The 21,297-nt window shown below is 42.7% G+C and overlaps 1 protein-coding gene across 15 annotated transcripts in view; it reads right to left on the bottom strand.

Moving 5' to 3' along the window:
* The window catches only part of VPS52 (VPS52 subunit of GARP complex), a 45,063-nt gene that overhangs the window by 20,292 nt on the left and 3,474 nt on the right, over nucleotides 1-21,297 (bottom strand). For 14 of the 15 annotated variants that reach the window (XM_085565078.1, XM_085565079.1, XM_085565077.1 and 11 more), the window contains exons 6-11: nucleotides 16,795-16,970; nucleotides 12,063-12,213; nucleotides 10,661-10,761; nucleotides 7,704-7,836; nucleotides 5,645-5,702; nucleotides 2,768-2,901 (exon numbers count right to left, since the gene is read on the bottom strand). In XM_085565078.1, the coding sequence (XP_085421204.1) occupies nucleotides 2,768-2,901; nucleotides 5,645-5,702; nucleotides 7,704-7,836; nucleotides 10,661-10,761; nucleotides 12,063-12,213; nucleotides 16,795-16,970 (753 nt within the window). Of the gene's footprint in view, nucleotides 1-2,767; nucleotides 2,902-5,644; nucleotides 5,703-7,703; nucleotides 7,837-10,660; nucleotides 10,762-12,062; nucleotides 12,214-15,010; nucleotides 15,078-16,794; nucleotides 16,971-21,297 lie in introns of those variants that run through there. The other variant, XM_085565080.1, reaches the window with a different exon arrangement.

Raw genomic sequence — 21,297 nt, forward strand, 5'->3', positions numbered from 1 at the left:
TTTTGGGGATTTTACGACGATTTTACAGATTTTTTTCTGCATATTTTTGTGATTTTTTCCCGATTTTTTACAATTTTTTTCCATAGTTTTCTGGGGAAAAATTGGGAAATAAAGAAGAAAGAAATGGGGAAAAAAATTCCGGAATTTTCCCAAAAAAAACCGCGCAGAAATCCGACGAGTTTTGGCGATTTTACGACAATTTTACGGATGTTTTTCTGCAGTTTTTTGTGATTTTTTCCCGATTTTTTACAAATTTTTTTCCAGTTTTCTGGGAAAAAATTGGGAAAAAAAGAAGAAAGAAGTGGGGAAAAAAAATTCCAGAATTTTCCCAAAAAAACCGTGCGGAAATCCGACGAATTTTGGGGATTTTACGACAATTTTACAGATTTTTTTCTGCATATTTTTGTGATTTTTTTACCGATTTTTTACAAATTTTTTCCATAGTTTTCTGGGAAAAAATTGGGAAAAAAAGAAGAAAGAAGTGGGGAAAAGATTCCGGAATTTTTCCAAAAAAACCGCGCGAAAATCGGGCGAATTTTGGGGATTTTACGACGATTTTACGGATTTTTCCTCCATTTTTTTGTGATTTTTCTCCATTTTTCCTCAATTTTTCCCGTGTTTTTCTTGGAATAAATCTGGAAAGCAGAACGAAAAATTGGGGAAAAAATTCCAGAATTTTCCAAACAAAAAAACCGCACGAAAATCCGGTGAATTTTGGGGATTTTACATTTTTTTTTTCCCGATTTTTTCTCCATTTCTCTCCGTGTTTTTGCAATTTTCCCCCAATTTATTCCAATTGTTTTTTCCATTTATTTCTTGGAATAAATCTAAAAATAAAAAGGAAAAATCAAGAAAAAAATTCCGGAATTTTCAAAAAAAACCGCAGGAAAATCGGATGATTTTTGGGGGATTTTCTGCCTTTTTTCTTGTTTTTTTTACCATTTTTTTCCCCATTTTTTTTGGTTTTTTAAATGATTTTTTTCTCAATTTTTCCTGGTAAAAATCTGGACAATATTTCCCCATTTTTTTCTGGGATTTTTTACATTTTTGGGGGGATTTTTCCCCATTTTTTGGGGGGATTTTTCCCATTTTTTGGGAGATTTTTTGCCATTTTTTGGGGGATTTTTTGCCATTTTTTTCTGGGATTTTCCCCATTTTTTTCTGGGATTTTTTGGGGATTTTTCCCATTTTTTTCTGGGATTTTTCCCATTTTTTTCTTGGATTTTTTGGGGATTTTTCCCATTTTTTTCTGGGAATTTTTCCCATTTTTTTCTGGGATTTTTTGGGGGATTTTCCCCAATTTTTTTCTGCCATTTTTTCTTCATTTTTTCACAATATTTTTGCCATTTTTTACAATTCCTTTCCATGTTTTTCTTGGAAAAAATTTGGAAAAAAAGAAGCAAAAATTGGTAAAAAAATGGCAAATTTTCCCAAAAAAAGCCACGGGAAAATCGCGCATTTTTGGGGGATTTTCCCTCCAAAAATCCGATTTTTTCCGGGGTTTTCCCCAATTTTTCCTGCTTTTTTTGTGTTTCTTTCCCTTCCAGTTCATCCCAGTTTATCCCAGTCCCTCCCAGTTTATCCCAGTTTGTCCCAGTCCCCATTTCCCATCCATTTTCCCCCCAAAAATCTGATTTTTTCTCCATTTTTTCCCCATTTTCCCCCCGATTTTTCCCATTTTTTCACCAATTTTTTCCCCGTTTTTTGCTCCCAGTTAATCCCAGTCCCTCCCAGTTTATCCCAGTCCCCTCCCAGTCCCTCCCAGTTTATCCCAGTCCCTCCCAGTCCATCCCAGTATCCCCCAGTCCCCATTTCCCATCCATTTTCCCCCCAAAAATCTGATTTTTTTCCCCATTTTCCCCCCGATTTTTCCCATTTCTTCACCGATTTTTTCCCCGTTTTTTGCTCCCAGTTTATCCCAGTCCCTCCCAGTCCCTCCCAGTCCATCCCAGTATCCCCCATTTCCCATCCATTTTCCCCCCAAAAATCTGATTTTTTCCCCATTTTCCCCCCGATTTTTCCCATTTTTTCACCGATTTTCTCCCCGTTTTTTGCTCCCAGTCCCTCCCAGTCCCTCCCAGTCCCTCCCAGTCCCTCCCAGTCCCTCCCAGTCCATCCCAGTATCCCCCAGTCCCCATTTCCCATCCATTTTCCCCCCAAAAATCTGATTTTTTCTCCATTTTTTCCCCATTTTCCCCCCGATTTTTCCCATTTTTTCACCAATTTTTTCCCCGTTTTTTGCTCCCAGTTAATCCCAGTCCCTCCCAGTCCATCCCAGTCCCTCCCAGTCCCTCCCAGTCCCTCCCAGTCCATCCCAGTATCCCCCAGTCCCCATTTCCCATCCATTTTCCCCCCAAAAATCTGATTTTTTCCCCATTTTTTCCCCTGATTTTTCCCATTTTTTCACCAATTTTCTCCCCGTTTTTTGCTCCCAGTTTGTCCCAGTTTGTCCCAGTTTGTCCCAGTTCCCTCCCAGTCCCTCCCAGTCCATCCCAGTTCATCCCAGTTCCCTCCCAGTCCCTCCCAGTTCCTCCCAGTCCATCCCAGTCCCTCCCAGTCCCTCCCAGTCCCTCCCAGTCCATCCCAGTCTCCCCCAGTCCCCATTTCCCATCCATTTTCCCCCCAAAAATCTGATTTTTTCCCCATTTTCCCCCCGATTTTTCCCATTTTTTCACCGATTTTCTCCCCGTTTTTTGCTCCCAGTCCCTCCCAGTCCCTCCCAGTTTGTCCCAGTCCCTCCCAGTCCATCCCAGTTTGTCCCAGTCACCCTCTGGTCGCCCTTGGCGGCGGCGTGGGGGACGATGATCGGCGCCTCGAGCTCGCCGGGCCCGATGATGGCGCCGCGGTTGCCCAGGGTGAAGACGGTGTTGCGGCTGCGCAGCGACGGCTTCGAGAAGAACCGTGGGCCCAAAAGTCAAGGAATTCACCCCAAAAATATCCCCAAATATCCTGGAAAAAATCCCGGAAAAAATCCCCCAAAAAATCCCAAAAAAATCCCCAAAAACCACCCAAAAATCCCATTAAAAACCATCCAAGAACCTCAGAAAAGACACAAAAATCGTCCCAAAAATCCACCAAAATCGTCCCAAAAAATCCTACAAAATCATCCCAAAAATCATCTGAAAAAATTCCCAAAAATTCCCAAAAATCATCCCCAAAATCCCCGATCCTGGGGTACCCCCGGTGCTGCGGCTGCGCAGCGACGGCTTCGAGAAGAACCGTGGCCCAAAAGTCAAGGAATTCACCCCAAAAATATCCCCAAAATATCCTGGAAAAAATCCCGGAAAAAATCCCCCAAAAAATCCGCAAAAAAATCCCATTAAAAACCCCCAAAACCACCCGAAAATCCCATTAAAAACCATCCAAGAACCTCAGAAAAGACACAAAAATCGTCCCAAAAATCCACCAAAATCGTCCCAAAAAATCCACCAAAATCATCCCAAAAATCCACCAAAATCATCCCAAAAAATCCCCCAAAATCATCCCAAAAATAATCTGAAAAAATTCCCAAAAATCATCCCAAAAATCATCCCAAAAATTCCCAGTCCTGGGGTACCCCCGGTGTTGCGGCTGCGCAGCGACGGCTTCGAGAAGAACCGTGGCCCCAAAAGTCAAGGAATTCACCCCAAAAATATCCCCAAAATATCCTGGAAAAAATCCCGGAAAAAATCCCGGAAAAAATCCCCGAAAAATCCGCAAAAAAATCCCAAAAAAATCCCATAAAAAACCCCCAAAACCCCCCAAAAATACCCCAGAAAAATCCGCAAAAATCATCCCAAAAATACACCAAAATCATCCCAAAAAATCCTCCAAAATCATCCCAAAAATCATCTGAAAAATTCCCAAAATCTTCCCAAAAATCATCCCAAAAATTCCCCAAAATTCCCAAAAATTCCCAAAAATTCCCAAAAATCATCCCCAAAAATCCCCAGTCCTGCGACAGTCCTGGTGTTGCGGCTGCGCAGCGACGGCTTCGAGAAGAACCGTGGCCCAAAAGTCAAGGAATTCACCCCAAAAATATCCCCAAAATATCCTGGAAAAAATCCCGGAAAAAATCCCCCAAAAAATCCGCAAAAAAATCCCATTAAAAACCCCCAAAACCACCCGAAAATCCCATTAAAAACCATCCAAGAACCTCAGAAAAGACACAAAAATCGTCCCAAAAATCCACCAAAATCGTCCCAAAAAATCCACCAAAATCATCCCAAAAATCCACCAAAATCATCCCAAAAAATCCTCCAAAATCATCCTAAAAATAATCTGAAAAAATTCCCAAAAATTGCCAAAAATTCCCAAAAATCATCCCCAAAATCCCCAATCCTGGGGTACCCCCGGTGCTGCGGCTGCGCAGCGACGGCTTCGAGAAGAACCGTGGCCCCAAAAGTCAAGGAATTCACCCCAAAAATATCCCCAAATATCCCGGAAAAAATCCCGGAAAAAATCCCCCAAAAAATCCCGAAAAAATCCGCAAAAAAATCCCAAAAAAATCCCATTAAAAACCCCCAAAACCCCCCAAAAATACTCCAGAAAAACCATAAAAATCATCCCAAAAATCCACCAAAATCATCCCAAAAAATCCTACAAAATCATCCCAAAAATCATCTGAAAAATTCCCCAAAATCTTCCCAAAAATCATCCCAAAAATTCCCCAAAATTCCCAAAAATTCCCAAAAATCACCCCAAAAATCACCCCAAAAATTCCCAGTCCTGGGGTACCCCCGGGTGCTGCGGCTGCACAGCGACGGCTTCGAGAAGAACCGTGGGCCCAAAAGTCAAGGAATTCACCCCAAAAATATCCCCAAATATCCTGGAAAAAATCCCGGAAAAAATCCCCCAAAAAATCCCGAAAAAATCCCCCAAAAAATCCCAAAAAAATCCCCCAAAAAATCCGCAAAAAATCCCATAAAAAAGTCCCAAAACACCCCCAAAATACCTAAAAATCATGCCAAAAATTCAAAAAAATCCTCCCAAAAATCCCGAAAAAACGTCCCAAAAATCATCCCAAAAATTGTCCCAAATATCCCCAAAAATCCCCAAAAATCATCCCAAAAATCATCCCAAAAATCGTCCTAAAAATAATTCCAAAATCACCCCAAAAATCATCCCCAAAATCATCCCAAAATCCCCAAAATTCATCCAAAAATCATCCCAAAATTCATCCAAAAATCATCCCAAAAATCATCCCAAAAATCCCCCAAAAATCCCCCAAATCCTCAAAAAAATCCCAAAAAATCCCCCAAAAATCCTGAAAATTTCCCCAAAATACATAAAAATCCTCAAAATCATCCCGAAATTCCCAAATAAATCCCCAAAATTCCAAAAATCCTGAAAAATCTCCAGAAAATCCAAAAAAATTCCCAACATTTCCCCAAAAGTGCCAAAAATTTCCCAAGAATCCCCCAAAAAATCCCAAAAATCCCCCAAAAAATTCCCCCCAAAAATTCCAAAAACAAACCACCCAAAAATTCCCCAAAATTCCCCAAAAAATCCCAAGAAATTCCCATAAACCCAAAAAAAATCCCTAAAAATTCTGAATAATTCCCAAAAAAACCCCAAAAAATTCCCAAAAAATCCCCAAAAAATCTTGAAAAATTCCCAAAATTCCCCAAATTTCCCAAATTTCCCAAAATTCCATGTGGGATATCCTTCCGGGCCGTGTCCTCGAGCCCCATCAGGTCGTCCTTGTCGGCCACTTCCTCGTACTGCGGAAAAATTCCCAAAATTCCCAAAATTCCCCAAATTCCCACATTTTCCAAGAGTTCCACAACGTTCCCAAAAACTGCCCCAAAATTTCCCCCAAAAATTCCCCCAAATTCCCCCCAAAATTCCCAAATTTCACCAAAATTCCCAAATTTTCCCCAAAAATTCCCACAAAATTCCCCTCAAAATTCCCAAATTCCCAAAATTCCCAATGGTTACCCAAAATTTCCCAAAATTCCCCAAATTTTCCCCAAAATTCCCAACAGTTCTCCCACATTCCCAAAAGTTGTCCCAAAATTCCCCCAAAATTCCCCTCAAAATTCCCACATTTTCTCAAAAATCCCCAAATTCCCAAATTTCCCCCCAAATTCACAACAATTCCCCAAAATTCCCCAAAAATTCCCAAAAGTTCCCTCAAAATTCCCAAATTTCCCCAAAAATTCCCAAAACTTCCCTCAAAATTCCCAAAATTCCCAAATCTCCCAACAGTTCCCCAAGGTTCCCAAAATTTCCCCAAATTTTCATAAAAATCCCCCTCAAAATTCCCAATTTTTCAAAAAATTCCCAAATTTTCCCAAAATTCCCAAAAATTGCCCCAAAATTCCCCTCAAAATTCCCCAAGTTCCCAAATTTTCTCACAAAATTCCCAAAATTCCCCTCAAAATTCCCAAATTTTCCCAAAAATTCCCCCAAAATGTCCCCAAATTCCCCAAAATTCCCGGGAAATTTGGGGGAAAATTTTGGGAAAATTTGAGGAGAAAATTTGGGGAAAAAGGGAAAATTGGGAAATAGTTGGGAAAATTTGGGGGAAATTTGGGAAAACTTTGTGAAAAGGTTGGGAAAAGTTGGGAAGAATTGGGAAAATTGAGAAAAAAAGGGAAAATGGTGGGAAAAATGAGGGGAAAAAAGTGAAAATTTGGGAAAACTTTGTGAAAACTTTGGGAAAATTTGGGAAAATTTGGGAAAAGTTTGGAAAAATTGAGGAAAAATGGGCAAATATTGGGAAAATTGAGGGACAAATGGAGGGAAAATGGCGGAAAAATTGCGAAAACTCTGGGAAAACTTGGGAAAACTTTGGGAAAAGGTTGGGAAAAATTGGGGAAAGTTGGGAAATTTGAGGAAAAAAGGGAATATTGTGGGAAAATTGAGGAAAAGTTGGGAAAATCCTGGGAAAATCTTGAGAGAAATGAGGAAAAATGGAGGAAAAATTGGGAAAACACTGGGAAAAGGTTGGGGAAAGTTGGGAAAACTTTGGGAAAATTTGGGAAAAGTTTGGAAAAATTGAGGAAAAAAAGGGAAAATCTTGGGAAAATGGAGGGAAAATCTTGAGAAAAATGAGGGAAAATGGAGGGAAAATGGCGGGAAAATGGCGGGAAAATGGGGAAAACGCTGGGAAAACTGTGAAATCTTTGGGAAAATTTGGGAAAAGTTTGGAAAAGTTGAGGAAAAAAAGGGCAAATCTTGGGAAAATGGAGGGAAAATCTTGGGAAAAATGGAGGGGAAACCTTGAGAAAAATGAGAGAAAATGGAGAGAAAATGGCGGGAAAATGGGGAAAACGCTGGGAAAACGCTGGGAAAAGTTGGGAAAAGTTGGGAAAAAAAGGGAATATTGTGGGAAAATTCCGGGAAATTTGGGAAAATGTTGGGAAAATGGAGGGAAAACCTTGAGAAAAATGGAGGGAAAATATTGCAAAAAATGAGAGAAAATGGCGGGAAAATGGAGGGAAAATGGGGAAAACGTTGGGAGAACGTTGGGAAAACGCTGGGAAAAGTTGGGAAAAGTTGGGAAAAAAAGGGAATATTGTGGGAAAATTCCGTGAAATTTGGGAAAATCTTGGGAAAATGGAGGGAAAATTTGGGAAAATGGAGGTAAAATGGCGGGAAAATGGCGGGAAAATGGCGGGAAAATGGGGAAAACGCTGGGAGAACTTAGTGAAAATTTGGGAATTTCAGGGAAATGTTGGGAATTGTCGGGAAGTGTCGGGAATTTGGGGCAGGCGCACCTGGACCTTCATGAGGCGCGCGCTGTAGGAGCGGAAGTAGGAGAAGTGGACGCGGGCCACGGTGGCCACGTAGTGCTGGCGCAGCTCCTGCGCCGCCGCGCGCTCCTGCCCCAGCAGGAAGCGGTAGAAAAACCTGGAATGGCGCGGATTTTGGGGATTTGGGGGATTTTGGGGGGTTTGGGGGATTTTTTAGGAATTTTGGGGATTTTTTAGGAATTTTCGGGATTTTATTGGGAATTTTGGGGATTTTATTGGGATTTTTTGGGGGATATTTTAGGAATTTTGGGGATTTTATTGGGATTTTTGGGGATTTTATTGGGATTTTGGGGAGTTTATTGGGATTTTTGGGGAGTTTATTGGGATTTTGGGGGATTTTTTGGGGATTTTATTGGGATTTTGGGGGATTTTTTAGGAATTTTGGGGATTTTTATTGGGATTTTTGGGGGATTTTTTGGGGATTTTTTGGGATTTTTTGGGGATTTTTTGGGGATTTTGGGGATTTTTATTGGGATTTTTGGGGATTTTTTCGGGATTTTTTGGGGATTTTGGGGGATTTTTTGGGGATTTTGGGGATTTTTATTGGGATTTTATTGGGATTTTTGGGGAATTTTCCGGGATTTTTATTGGGATTTTTATTGGGATTTTGGGGATTTTTATTGGGATTTTGGGGGATTTTTTCAGGGATTTTTAGGGAATTTTTGGGATTTTTCGAGATTTTTGGGGAATTTTTTGGGATTTTTTAGGAATTTTGGGGATTTTTATTGGGATTTTGGGGAATTTTTTAGGAATTTTGGGATTTTTTGAGATTTTTGGGTATTTTTTCAGGATTTTTTGGGAATTTGCGGGATTTTTAGGGAATTTTTGGGATTTTTCGAGATTTTTGGGGATTTTATTGGGATTTTTGGGGGTTTTATTGGGATTTTTTGGGGATTTTTGGGGGATTTTGGGGAGTTTATTGGGATTTTGGGGGATTTTTTAGGAATTTTGGGGATTTTATTGGGATTTTTGGGGATTTTTGGGGATTTTTTGGGGATTTATTGGGACTTTTGGGGATTTTTCGAGATTTTTGGGGAATTTTTTGGGATTTTTGGGAATTTTTTGGGATTTTTTTGGGAATTTTTCAGGATTTTTTGGGATTTTTTGGGATTTTGTGGGATTTTTTGGGAGTTTTGAGGATTTTTTGGGATTTTTGGGATTTTTTCTAGATCTTTTTGGATTTTTTTGGATTTTTTGGGAATTTTTGGGGATTTTTTGGGATTTTGTGAGATTTTTTGGGATTTTTGGGAATTTTTCTAGATTTTTTGGGATTTTTTTGGGATTTTTGGGAATTTTTCAGGATTTTTAGGGATTTTGGGGAAATTTCTTGGGATTTTTTGGGGTTTGGGGGATTTTTAGCGAGTTTTTGGGGAATTTTGGGGATTTTTTAGGGATTTTTGGGATTTTTTGGGGAATTTTTCAGGATTTTTGGGACATTTCTTGGGATTTTTTTGGATTTTTTGGGTTTTTGGGGATTTTTAGTGAGTTTTTGGGGAATTTTGGTGATTTTTTAGGGATTTTCGGGATTTTTTGGAGATTTTTTTGGGGATTTTTGGGGGATTTTTTTTTGGGGGATTTTTTGGGATTTTTTGGGATTTTTTGAGGAATTTCTTGGGATTTTTGGGGAATTTTTCAGGAATTTTTGGGGATTTTGGGGAATTTTTGGGAGGGAATTTTCTGAATTTTTGGGATTTTGGGGCTGAGATTTTTGGCGCAATGCCGCCGCCTGCTCCGGCCCCAGCAGGAAATGGGAAAAAAACGTTGAATTTTGGGAATTTACGGAATTTTTTTACGTAATCTCTGGGAATTTTGGGTGGGAATTTGGGGATTTTAGGGGTGGGAATTTGGGGATTTTTGGGTGCAAATTTGGGGATGTTTTGGGGGTAATTTCGGGTATTCTTGGGGGGAATTTTGGGATTTTTTGGGGTGGGAATTTGGGGATTTTGGATGAGAATTTCGGGATTTTTTTAACGTAATCTCTGGGAATTTTGGGTGGGAATTTGGGGATTTTAGGGGTGGGAATTTGGGGATTTTAGGGGTGGGAATTTGGGGATTTTTGGGTGCAAATTTGGGGATTTTTTGGGGGTAATTTGGGGAATTTTTGGGGGGAATTTTGGGATTTTTTGGGGTGGGAATTTGGGGATTTTGGATGAGAATTTCGGGATTTTTTTAACGTAATCTCTGGGAATTTTGGGTGGGAATTTGGGGATTTTAGGGGTGGGAATTTGGGGAATTTTTGGGGGAAAATTTTGGGGGATTTTGGGAGAATTTCCTGACTTGGATTTTGGGTTAGAATTTGGGTGGAAATTTGGGGATTTTGGGTGGAAAATTTGGGCATTTTTTTTTATTATTTCTGGGAATTTTGGGGTGGGAATTTGGGGATTTTTTGGGGTAATTTCTTTGATTTTAGGAGTGGGAATTTGGGGATTTTGGATGAGAATTTCGGGATTTTTTTAACGTAATCTCTGGGAATTTTGGGTGGGAATTTGGGGATTTTAGGGGTGGGAATTTGGGGATTTTTGGGTGCAAATTTGGGGATGTTTTGGGGGTAATTTGGGGAATTTTTGGGGGGAATTTTGGGATTTTTTTGGGGTGGGAATTTGGGGATTTTGGATGAGAATTTCGGGATTTTTTTTACGTAATTTCTGGGAATTTTGGGTGGGAATTTGGGGATTTTAGGGGTGGGAATTTGGGGATTTTTGGGTGCAAATTTGGGGATGTTTTGGGGGTAATTTGGGGAATTTTTGGGGGGAATTTTGGGATTTTTTTGGGGTGGGAATTTGGGGATTTTGGATGAGAATTTCGGGATTTTTTTAACGTAATCTCTGGGAATTTTGGGTGGGAATTTGGGGATTTTAGGGGTGGGAATTTGGGGAATTTTTGGGGGAAAATTTTGGGGGATTTTGGGGGAATTTCCTGACTTGAACTTGAGCAGGGAGTTCTGCGGGATCTGGTAATTCGTCATCGGCTTCCGGAAGGAGAAAATCTTCTGCAGCACGAACTCGCGGATCTTCGTCACCGCCTACGGAAATTCGGGAAAAATTCGGGAAAATTTGGGAAAATTTGGGGAAAATTGGGAATTGAGATAATCCCAGTTTGTCCCAGTTTGTCCCAGTTTGTCCCAGTTTGTCCCAGTCCATCCCAGGCCCCATTGGCAGCACGAACTCGCGGATCTTCGTCACCGCCTGCGGAAATTCGGGAAAATTCGGGAAAATTTGGGAAAATTTGGGGAAAATTGGGAATTGAGATAATCCCAGTTTGTCCCAGTTCATCCCAGTCCATCCCAGGCCCCATTGGCAGCACAAACTCCCAGATCTTCGTCACCGCCTGCGGAAATTCGGGAAAAATTCGGGAAAATTTGGGAAAATTCGGGAAAATTTGGGAAAATTCGGGGAAAATTGGGAATTTAGAGAATCCCAGTCCATCCCAGTTCATCCCAGTTTGTCCCAGTCCATCCCAGGCCCCATTGGCAGCACGAACTCGCGGATCTTCGTCACCGCCTGCGGAAATTCGGGAAAATTTGGGAAAAATTGGGAAAAATTGGGAAAATTTTGGAATTTTTGTGTGGGAATTTGGGGGTTTTGGGGAAGGAATTTTGGGATTTTTTGGGTGGGAATTTGGGAATTTTTGGGGCAGGAATTTCGGGAATTTTTGGGTGGGAATCTGGGAATTTTTGGGTCAGAATTTTGGGACATTTGAGCGGGAATTTTGGGAATTTTTGTGTGGGAATTTGGGGGTTTTGGGGCAGGAATTTTGGGATTTTTTGGGTGGGAATTTTGGGGAATTTTTTCATTGGAATTTGGGAATTTTTGGGTGGGAATTTGGGGGATTTGGGGCAGGAATTTTGGAATTCTTTTGTGCAATTCCCGGGCCGCGATTTTTGCGATTTTTTTGTGTAAATTCCCGAATTTTGGGGCCGTGATTTTTGCGATTTTTTTGCGTAAATTCCCGAATTTTGGGGCCGTGATTTTTGCGATGTTTTTGCGTAAATTCCCGAATTTTGGGGCCGTGATTTTTGCGCTGTTTTTGCGTAAATTCCCGAATTTTGGGGCCGCGACTTTTGCGATTTTTTTGTGTAAATTCCCAAATTTTGGGGCCGCGACTTTTGCGATTTTTTTGCGTAAATTCCCGAATTTTGGGGCCGTGATTTTTGCGATTTTTTTGCGTAAATTCCCAAATTTTGGGGCCGTGATTTTTGCGATTTTTTTGCGTAAATTCCCGAATTTTGGGGCCGTGATTTTTGCGATTTTTTTGTGTAAATTCCCGAATTTTGGGGCCGTGATTTTCGGGATTTTTGGGCCGGAATTCCCGGGATTTTGGCACCTTGATGCGGAGCTTGTCCAGCACGTGCTGGACGTCGGCGCAGGCCAGCGTGTCGCGGAACGCTTCCTCCTTCACCGCCCCGATCTGCGCGTCCAGCGCCCGCAGCTGCTCCAGGAACTCCGGAGACGTCACCGGCGCCTCCAGGATCACGCTGGGCACGAGAAATGGGGTGAAAATGGCAAAAAATGGGAAAATTCCCATCAAAATCCAGCAAAAAATGGGAATTTTCTACTAAAATCCCATTGAAATCCTGTTAAAATCCCATTAAAATCCTGCAGCTGCTCCAGGAACTCCGGAGACGTCACCGGCGCCTCCAGGATCACGCTGGGCACAAGAAATGGGGTGAAAACGGCAAAAAATGGGAAAATTCCCATCAAAATCCAGCAAAAAATGGGAATTTTCCATTAAAATCCCATTGAAATCCCATCAAATCCCATCAAAATCCTGCAGCTGCTCCAGGAACTCCGGAGACGTCACGGGCGCCTCCAGGATCATGCTGGGCACGAGAAATGGGGGAAAAACGGCAAAAAATGGGAAAATTCCCATCAAAATCCAGCAAAAAATGGGAATTTTCCATTAAATTCCCGTTAAAATCCCATTAAAATCCCATTAAAATCCTGCAGCTGCTCCAGGAACTCCGGAGACGTCACCGGCGCCTCCAGGATCACGCTGGGCACGAGAAATGGGGTGAAAATGGCAAAAAACGGGAAAATTCCTATCAAAATCCAGCAAAAAATGGGAATTTTCTACTAAAATCCCATTGAAATCCCATCAAATCCCATTAAAATCCTGCAGCTGCTCCAGGAACTCCGGAGACGTCACCGGCGCCTCCAGGATCACGCTGGGCACGAGAAATGGGGTGAAAATGGCAAAAAATGGGAAAATTCCCATCAAAATCCAGCAAAAAATGGGAATTTTCCATTAAAATCCCATTAAAATCCCATTAAAATCCTGCAGCTGCTCCAGGAACTCCGGAGACGTCACCGGCGCCTCCAGGATCACGCTGGGCACGAGAAATGGGGTGAAAATGGCAAAAAACGGGAAAATTCCCATCAAAATCCAGCAAAAAATGGGAATTTTCTACTAAAATCCCATTGAAATCCTGTTAAAATCCCATTAAAATCCTGCAGCTGCTCCAGGAACTCTGGAGACGTCACCGGCGCCTCCAGGATCACGCTGGGCACGAGAAATGGGGGAAAAACGGCCAAAAATGGGAAAATTCCCATCGAAATCCAGCAAAAAATGGGAATTTTCCATCAAAATCCCATTGAAATCCCATTAAAATCCTGCAGCTGCTCCAGGAACTCCGGAGACGTCACCGGCGCCTCCAGGATCACGCTGGGCACGAGAAATGGGGGAAAAACGGCAAAAAATGGGAAAATTCCCATCAAAATCCAGCAAAAAATGGGAATTTTCCATTAAAATCCCATTAAAATCCCATTAAAATCCTGCAGCTGCTCCAGGAACTCCGGAGACGTCACCGGCGCCTCCAGGATCACGCTGGGCACGAGAAATGGGGTGAAAATGGCCAAAAATGGGAAAATTCCCATCAAAATCCAGCAAAAAATGGGAATTTTCTACTAAAATCCCATTGAAATCCTGTTAAAATCCCATTAAAATCCTGCAGCTGCTCCAGGAACTCCGGAGACGTCACCGGCGCCTCCAGGATCACGCTGGGCACGAGAAATGGGGTGAAAACGGCCAAAAATGGGAAAATTCCCATCAAAATCCAGCAAAAAATGGGAATTTTCCATTAAAATCCATCAAAAAATGAGAATTTTCCATTGAAATCCATCAAAAAATGGGTTTTTTCTGTCACAATCCCATTGAAATCCCATCAAATTCCATGGAGATTCCATTGAAATCCCGAAACATTCCATGGAAATCCCAAAAAAATCGCACGAAAATCCCATGGAAATCCCAGGAAAATTCCATATAATCCTATGGAAATCCTATCAAATCCCATAAAAATCTCATTTAAATCCCATAAAATTCCATGGAAATTCCACTGAAATCCCACAAAATCCCAGGGAAATTCCGGCCTGCAGAAAAATCCTATTTTCCCATCCCAAAATCCCATTTTTTTCTCCCCAAACTCATTTTCTTTAGGAATTTTTTATCCAAAATCCCGTTTTTTAAGAATTCTTTACCCAAAACCCCATTTTTGGGGAATTCTTTACCCAAAATCCCATTTTTTGGGAATTTCTCCCCAAAATCCCATTTTTTTTTAGGAATTTTCTCCCCTAAATCCCTTTCTTTGAGAATTCTCTCCCAAAATCCCATTTTTTGGGAATTTTCTCCCCAAAATCCCATTTTTTGGTCCCAAAATCCCATTTCTTTCCCCCAAACCCCATTTCTTGGGATTTTTTTTCCCCAAAATTCCCATTTTTCCCCCCAAACTCCTGGTTATTTTGAATTCTCTCCTCAAATTCCATTTTTTCATCCCCAAACCCCATTTTCCTGTTTTTTTCCCCAAAAAATCCCATTTTTATGTCCCAAAATCCCATTTTTTGCTCCCAAAACCCCAATTTTTCCCCCCAAACCCCAATTTTTTTTCATTTTCCCCCAAAATTCCCATTTTTTTCCCCAAATTCCCATCTTTTTTCGTTTTCACCCCTGATCATGTCGAGGTCACCACCGTCCCGGGCCGCAGAAAAATCCCATTTTTGCTCCCCAAAATCCCATTTTTCTGCCCCAAAACCCCATTTTTTCCCCCCAAATCCCATTTTTTGGGGGGATTTTTTCCCCCAAATTCCTGTTTTTTCCCCCAAAATTCCCATTTTTTCCTATTTTCCCACCTGATCATGTCGGGGTCACCACCAGCCCTGTCCTCAGAAAAATCCCATTTTTCTGCCCCAAAATCCCATTTTTTTTCCCCCAAACCCCATTTTTTTTTTATTTTTTCCCAAAACTCCCCTTTTTCTCCCCAAAATCCCCGATTTTCCCACCTGATCATCTCGGGGGGCACCACCAGCTGCTCCAGCAGCCCCCAGCCCTAGTTACACAAAAATCCCATTTTGGCTCCCCAAAATCCCATTTTTCTGCCCCAAAATCCCTTTTTTTTTGGGATTTTTTCCCCAAATTCCCCTTTTTTCCCCCAAAATTCCCATTTTTCGCCATTTTCACGCCTGATCATGTCGGGGTCACCACTCCGCCCTGGCCGCAGAAAAATCCCATTTTTGCTCCCCAAAATCCCATTTTTTGCTCCCAAAACCCCATTTTTTTTCCCCCAAACCCCATTTTTTTTTTATTTTTTCCCCAAAACTCCCCTTTTTCTCCCCAAAATCCCCGATTTTCCCACCTGATCATCTCGGGGGGCACCACCAGCTGCTCCAGCAGCCCCCAGCCCTGGCTACAAAAAATCCCATTTTTGCTCCCCAAAATCCCATTTTTCTGCCCCAAAACCCCATTTTTTTCCCCACATTCCTTTTTTTTTTTTATTTTTTCCCCAAATTCCTGTTTTTTCCCCCAAAATTCCCATTTTCTGCCATTTTCACGCCTGATCATGTCGGGGTCACCACCGTCCCTGGCCGCAGAAAAATCCCATTTTTGCTCCCCAAAATCCCATTTTTTGCTCCCGAAACCCCATTTTTTTTCCCCCAAACCCCATTTTTTTTTTATTTTTTCCCAAAACTCCCCTTTTTCTCCCCAAAATCCCCGATTTCCCCACCTGATCATCTCGGGGGGCACCACCAGCTGCTCCAGCAGCCCCCAGCCCTAGTTACACAAAAATCCCATTTTTTGCTCCCGAAACCCCATTTTTTCCCCGAAATCCCTTTTTTTTGGAGATTTTTTCCCCAAATTCCTGGTTTTTCCCCCAAAATTCCCATTTTTTCCCATTTTTATGCCTGATCATGTCAGGGTCACCACCGTCCCCGGCCGCAGAAAAATCCCATTTTTGCTCCCCAAAATCCCATTTTTCTGCCCCAAAACCCCATTTTTTCCCCAAAATCCCTTTTGTTTTGGGATTTTTTCCCCAAATTCCCGTTTTTTCCCCCAAAATTCCCATTTTTCGCCATTTTCATGCCTGATCATGTCGGGGTCACCACCGTCCCCGTCCGCAGAAAAATCCCATTTTTGCTCCCCAAAATCCCATTTTTCTGCCCCAAAACCCCATTTTTTCCCCAAAATCCCTTTTTTTTTGGGATTTTTTCCCCAAATTCCCCTTTTTTCCCCCAAAATTCCCATTTTTCGCCATTTTCACGCCTGATCATGTCGGGGTCACCAGTCCGCCCTGGCCGCAGAAAAATCCCATTTTTGCTCCCCAAAATCCCATTTTTTGCTCCCGAAACCCCATTTTTTTTCCCCCAAACCCCATTTTTTTTTTATTTTTTCCCCAAAACTCCCCTTTTTCTCCCCAAAATCCCCGATTTTCCCACCTGATCATCTTGGGGGGCACCACCAGCTGCTCCAGCAGCCCCCAGCCCTGGCTACACAAAAATCCCATTTTTCTGCCCCAAAACCCCATTTTTTTTCCCACAAATCCCATTTTTTTGGGGGATTTTTTCCCCAAATTCCCGGTTTTTCCCCCAAAATTCCCATTTTTTCCTATTTTCACGCCTGATCATGTCGGGGTCACCACCATCCCCGGCCTCAGAAAAATCCCATTTTTGCTCCCCAAAATCCCATTTTTTGCTCCCGAAACCCCATTTTTTTTCCCCCAAACCCCATTTTTTTTTTGTTTTTTCCCCAAAACTCCCCTTTTTCTCCCCAAAATCCCCGATTTTCCCACCTGATCATCTCGGGGGGCACCACCAGCTGGTCCAGGAGCCCCCCGAGCCGCTCCCGGACCTGGCGCCGGTTCTGCAGCCGCAGGTTCATGGCCCCGGCCTGGCCCTGCAGCGCCCGGATCTCCCAGCTCAGCGAGCTCAGCGAGCTCTGGAAGGAGCCCAGCATCTCCTCCATGCGCTGCCAAAATTTGGGGATTTTTGGGGATTTTTGGGGATTTTTTTCCGGGGGTTTTGGGGCTTTTTTGGGCAATTTTGGGGCTTTTTTGGGCAATTTTAGGGCATTTTTTCGGCAATTTTAGAGCATTTTTTAGGGGTTTTAGGAGCGATTTTTTGGGTGTTTTCTGGCATTTTGGGGACATTTAGGGACACTTTGGGGACATTTAGGGAAAATTTGGGGATTTTTTGGGGATTTTTTCCAGAGGTTTTGGGGCTTTTTTTGGCAATTTTAGGGCTTTTCTGGGGGGTTTTGGGAGCATTTTTAGGAGACGTTGGGGCTCCTTTAGGGGGTTTTGGGGACAATTTGGGGACATTTGGGGACAATTTGGGGACAATTTGGGGATTTTTGGGGATTTTTGGGGATTTTTTTCCGGGGGTTTTGGGGCTTTTTTGGGCAATTTTGGGGCTTTTTTTGGCAATTTTAGGGCATTTTTTGGGCAATTTTAGGGCATTTTTTAGGGGTTTTAGGAGCGATTTTTGGGGTGTTTTCTGGCATTTTGGGGACATTTAGGGACACTTTGGGGACATTTAGGGAAAATTTGGGGATTTTTGGGGATTTTTTGGGATTTTTTCCCGGGGTTTTGGGGCTTTTTTTGGCAATTTTAGGGCTTTTTTTGGGCAATTTTAGGGCATTTTTTAGGGGTTTTAGGAGCGATTTTTTTGGTGTTTTCTCACTTTTTTAGGGGAGTTTGGGGATTTTTGGGATTTTTGGGGATTTTTTCCAGAGGTTTTGGGGCTTTTTTTGGCAATTTCTGGGCAATTTTGGGGATTTTTAGGGAGTTTTGGAGCCATTTGGGGATATTTGGGGACATTTGGGGACAATTTGGGGACATTTGGGGACATTTTGGGGCTGGGCTCTCCCAGCTCACCGAGCTCTGGAAGGAGCCCAGCATCTCCTCCATGCGCTGCCAAAATTTGGGGATTTTTGGGGATTTTTGGAGATTTTTTTCCGGGGGTTTTGGGGCTTTTTTGGGCAATTTTGGGGCTTTTTTTGGCAATTTTAGGGCATTTTTTGGGCAATTTTAGGGCATTTTTTAGGGGTTTTAGGAGCGATTTTTTTGGTGTTTTCTCACTTTTTTTCAGGGAGCTTGGGGACATTTGAGGACAATTTGGGGATTTTTGGGGATTTTTGGGGATTTTTTCCCGGGGTTTTGGGGCTTTTTTTGGCAATTTTAGGGCTTTTTTTGGGTGGTTTTGGGAGCATTTTTAGGGCATGTTTGGGCTCCTTTAGGGGGTTTTGGGGACAATTTGGGGACATTTGGGGACAATTTGGGGATTTTTGGGGATTTTTTTCCGGGGGTTTTGGGGCTTTTTTGGGCAATTTTGGGGCTTTTTTGGGCAATTTTAGGGCATTTTTTGGGCAATTTTAGAGCATTTTTTAGGGGTTTTAGGAGCGATTTTTTTTGTGTTTTCTCACTTTTTTCGGGGAGCTTGGGGACATTTGGGGACAATTTGGGGATTTTTGGGGATTTTTTGGGATTTTTTTCCCGGGGTTTTGGGGCTTTTTTTGGCAATTTTAGGGCTTTTTTTGGGCAATTTTAGGGCATTTTTTAGGGGTTTTAGGAGCGATTTTTTTTGTGTTTTCTCACTTTTTTAGGGGAGTTTGGGGATTTTTGGGATTTTTGGGGATTTTTTCCAGAGGTTTTGGGGCTTTTTTTGGCAATTTTAGGGCTTTTCTGGGGGGTTTTGGGAGCATTTTTAGGGGATGTTGGGGCTCCTTTAGGGGGTTTTGGGGACAATTTGGGGACATTTGGGGACAATTTGAGGATTTTTTGGGGACAATTTGGGGATTTTTTCCCGGGGGTTTTGGGGCTTTTTTGGGCAATTTTGGGGCTTTTTTGGGCAATTTTAGGGCATTTTTTTGGCAATTTTAGGGCATTTTTTAGGGGTTTTAGGAGCGATTTTTTTTGGTGTTTTCTCACTTTTTTAGGGGAGTTTGGGGATTTTTGGGGATTTTTTCCAGAGGTTTTGGGGCTTTTTTTGGCAATTTTAGGGCTTTTCTGGGGGGTTTTGGGAGCATTTTTAGGAGATGTTGGGGCTCCTTTAGGGGGTTTTGGGGACAATTTGGGGACATTTGGGGACAATTTGGGGACAATTTGGGGATTTTTGGGGATTTCTTGGGATTTTTTTCCCAGGGGTTTTAGAGGATTTTTTGGCAATTTCTGGGCAATTTTGGGGATTTTTAGGGAGTTTTGGAGCCATTTGGAGCCATTTGGGGACAATTTGGGGACATTTGGGGACATTTTGGGGCTGGGCTCTCCCAGCTCAGCGAGCTCTGGAAGGAGCCCAGCATCTCCTCCATGCGCTGCCAAAATTTGGGGATTTTTGGGGATTTTTGGGGATTTTTTTCCGGGGGTTTTGGGGCTTTTTTGGGCAATTTTGGGGCTTTTTTGGGCAATTTTAGGGCATTTCTTGGGCAATTTTAGGGCATTTTTTAGGGGTTTTAGAGCGATTTTTTTATGTGTTTTCTCACTTTTTTCAGGGAGCTTGGGGACATTTGAGGACAATTTGGGGATTTTTGGGGATTTTTGGGGATTTTTTCCCGGGGTTTTGGGGCTTTTTTTGGCAATTTTAGGGCTTTTTTTGGGTGGTTTTGGGAGCATTTTTAGGGCATGTTTGGGCTCCTTTAGGGGGTTTTGGGGACAATTTGGGGACATTTGGGGACAATTTGGGGATTTTTGGGGATTTTTTTCCGGGGGTTTTGGGGCTTTTTTGGGCAATTTTGGGGCTTTTTTTGGCAATTTTAGGGCATTTTTTGGGCAATTTTAGGGCATTTTTTAGGGGTTTTAGGAGCGATTTTTTTTGTGTTTTCTCACTTTTTTAGGGGAGTTTGGGGATTTTTGGGGATTTTTTCCCGGGGTTTTGGGGCTTTTTTTGGCAATTTTAGGGCTTTTCTGGGGGGTTTTGGGAGCATTTTTAGGAGATGTTGGGGCTCCTTTAGGGGGTTTTGGGGACAATTTGGGGACATTTGGGGACAATTTGAGAATTTTTGGGGATTTCTTGGGATTTTCTTCCAGGGGTTTTAGGGTTTTTTTTGGCAATTTTGGGGATTTTTAGGGAGTTTTGGAGCCATTTGGGGACATCTGGGGACATTTTGGGGCTGGGCTCTCCCAGCTCAGCGAGCTCTGGAAGGAGCCCAGCATCTCCTCCATGCGCTGCCAAAATTCGGGGACAATTTGGGGATTTTTGGGGATTTTTTTCCGGGGGTTTTGGGGCTTTTTTTGGCAATTTTGGGGCTTTTTTGGGCAATTTTAGGGCATTTTTTGGGCAATTTTAGGGCATTTTTTAGGGGTTTTAGGAGCGATTTTTTTTGGTGTTTTCTCACTTTTTTAGGGGAGTTTGGGGACTTTTGGGGACAATTTGGGGATTTTTGGGATTTTTGGGGATTTTTTCCCGGGGTTTTGGGGCTTTTTTTGGCAATTTTAGGGCTTTTTTTGGGGGGTTTTGGGAGCATTTTTAGGGGATGTTGGGGCTCCTTTAGGGGGTTTTGGGGACATTTAGGGACAATTTGGGGACAATTTGAGAATTTTTGGGGATTTCTTGGGATTTTTTTCCCAGGGGTTTTAGAGGATTTTTTGGCAATTTCTGGGCAATTTTGGGGTTTTTTAGGGAGTTTTGGAGCCATTTGGGGACATTTGGGGACAATTTCGGCACAATTTGGGGACATTTGGTGCCATTTTGGGGCCATTTGGTGACACCTGGGGACACTTGGTGACAATTTGGGGACATTTGGAGCCCCTTGGTGCCATTTTGGTGCCATTCTGGGGCCATTTGGCGACACCTGGAGACCCCTGGTGACCCTTGGGGACCCCTGGTGCCACTTGGGGACATTTTGGTGCCATTTGGGGACATTTTGGGGACATTTGGTGACACCTGGGGACACTTGGTGACAATCTGGGGACATTTGGAGCTCCTTGGTGCCATTTTGGTGCCATTTTGGTGCCATTTGGTGACACCTGGTGACCCTTGGGGACCCCTGGTGCCACTTGGGGACATTTTGGGGCCATTTGGTGACACCTGGGGACACCTGGTGACAATTTGGGCCCATTTGGTGCCATTTTGGGGCCATTTGGTGACACCTGGGGACACTTGGTGACAATCTGGGGACATTTGGAGCTCCTTGGTGCCATTTTGGTGCCATTTTGGGGCCATTTGGCGACACCTGGTGACCCGTGGTGACCCCTGGTGCCACTTGGGGACATTTTGGGGACATTTGAGGCCATTTTGGGCCATTTTCGGGCCACCTGGGGACACCTGGTGACAATTTGTGCCCATTTGGTGCCATTTTG

Source organism: Lonchura striata, chromosome 35 (genome assembly GCF_050655825.1).
Source record: "Lonchura striata isolate lonStrDom1 chromosome 35, ASM5065582v1, whole genome shotgun sequence".
Taxonomy (NCBI): domain Eukaryota; kingdom Metazoa; phylum Chordata; class Aves; order Passeriformes; family Estrildidae; genus Lonchura; species Lonchura striata.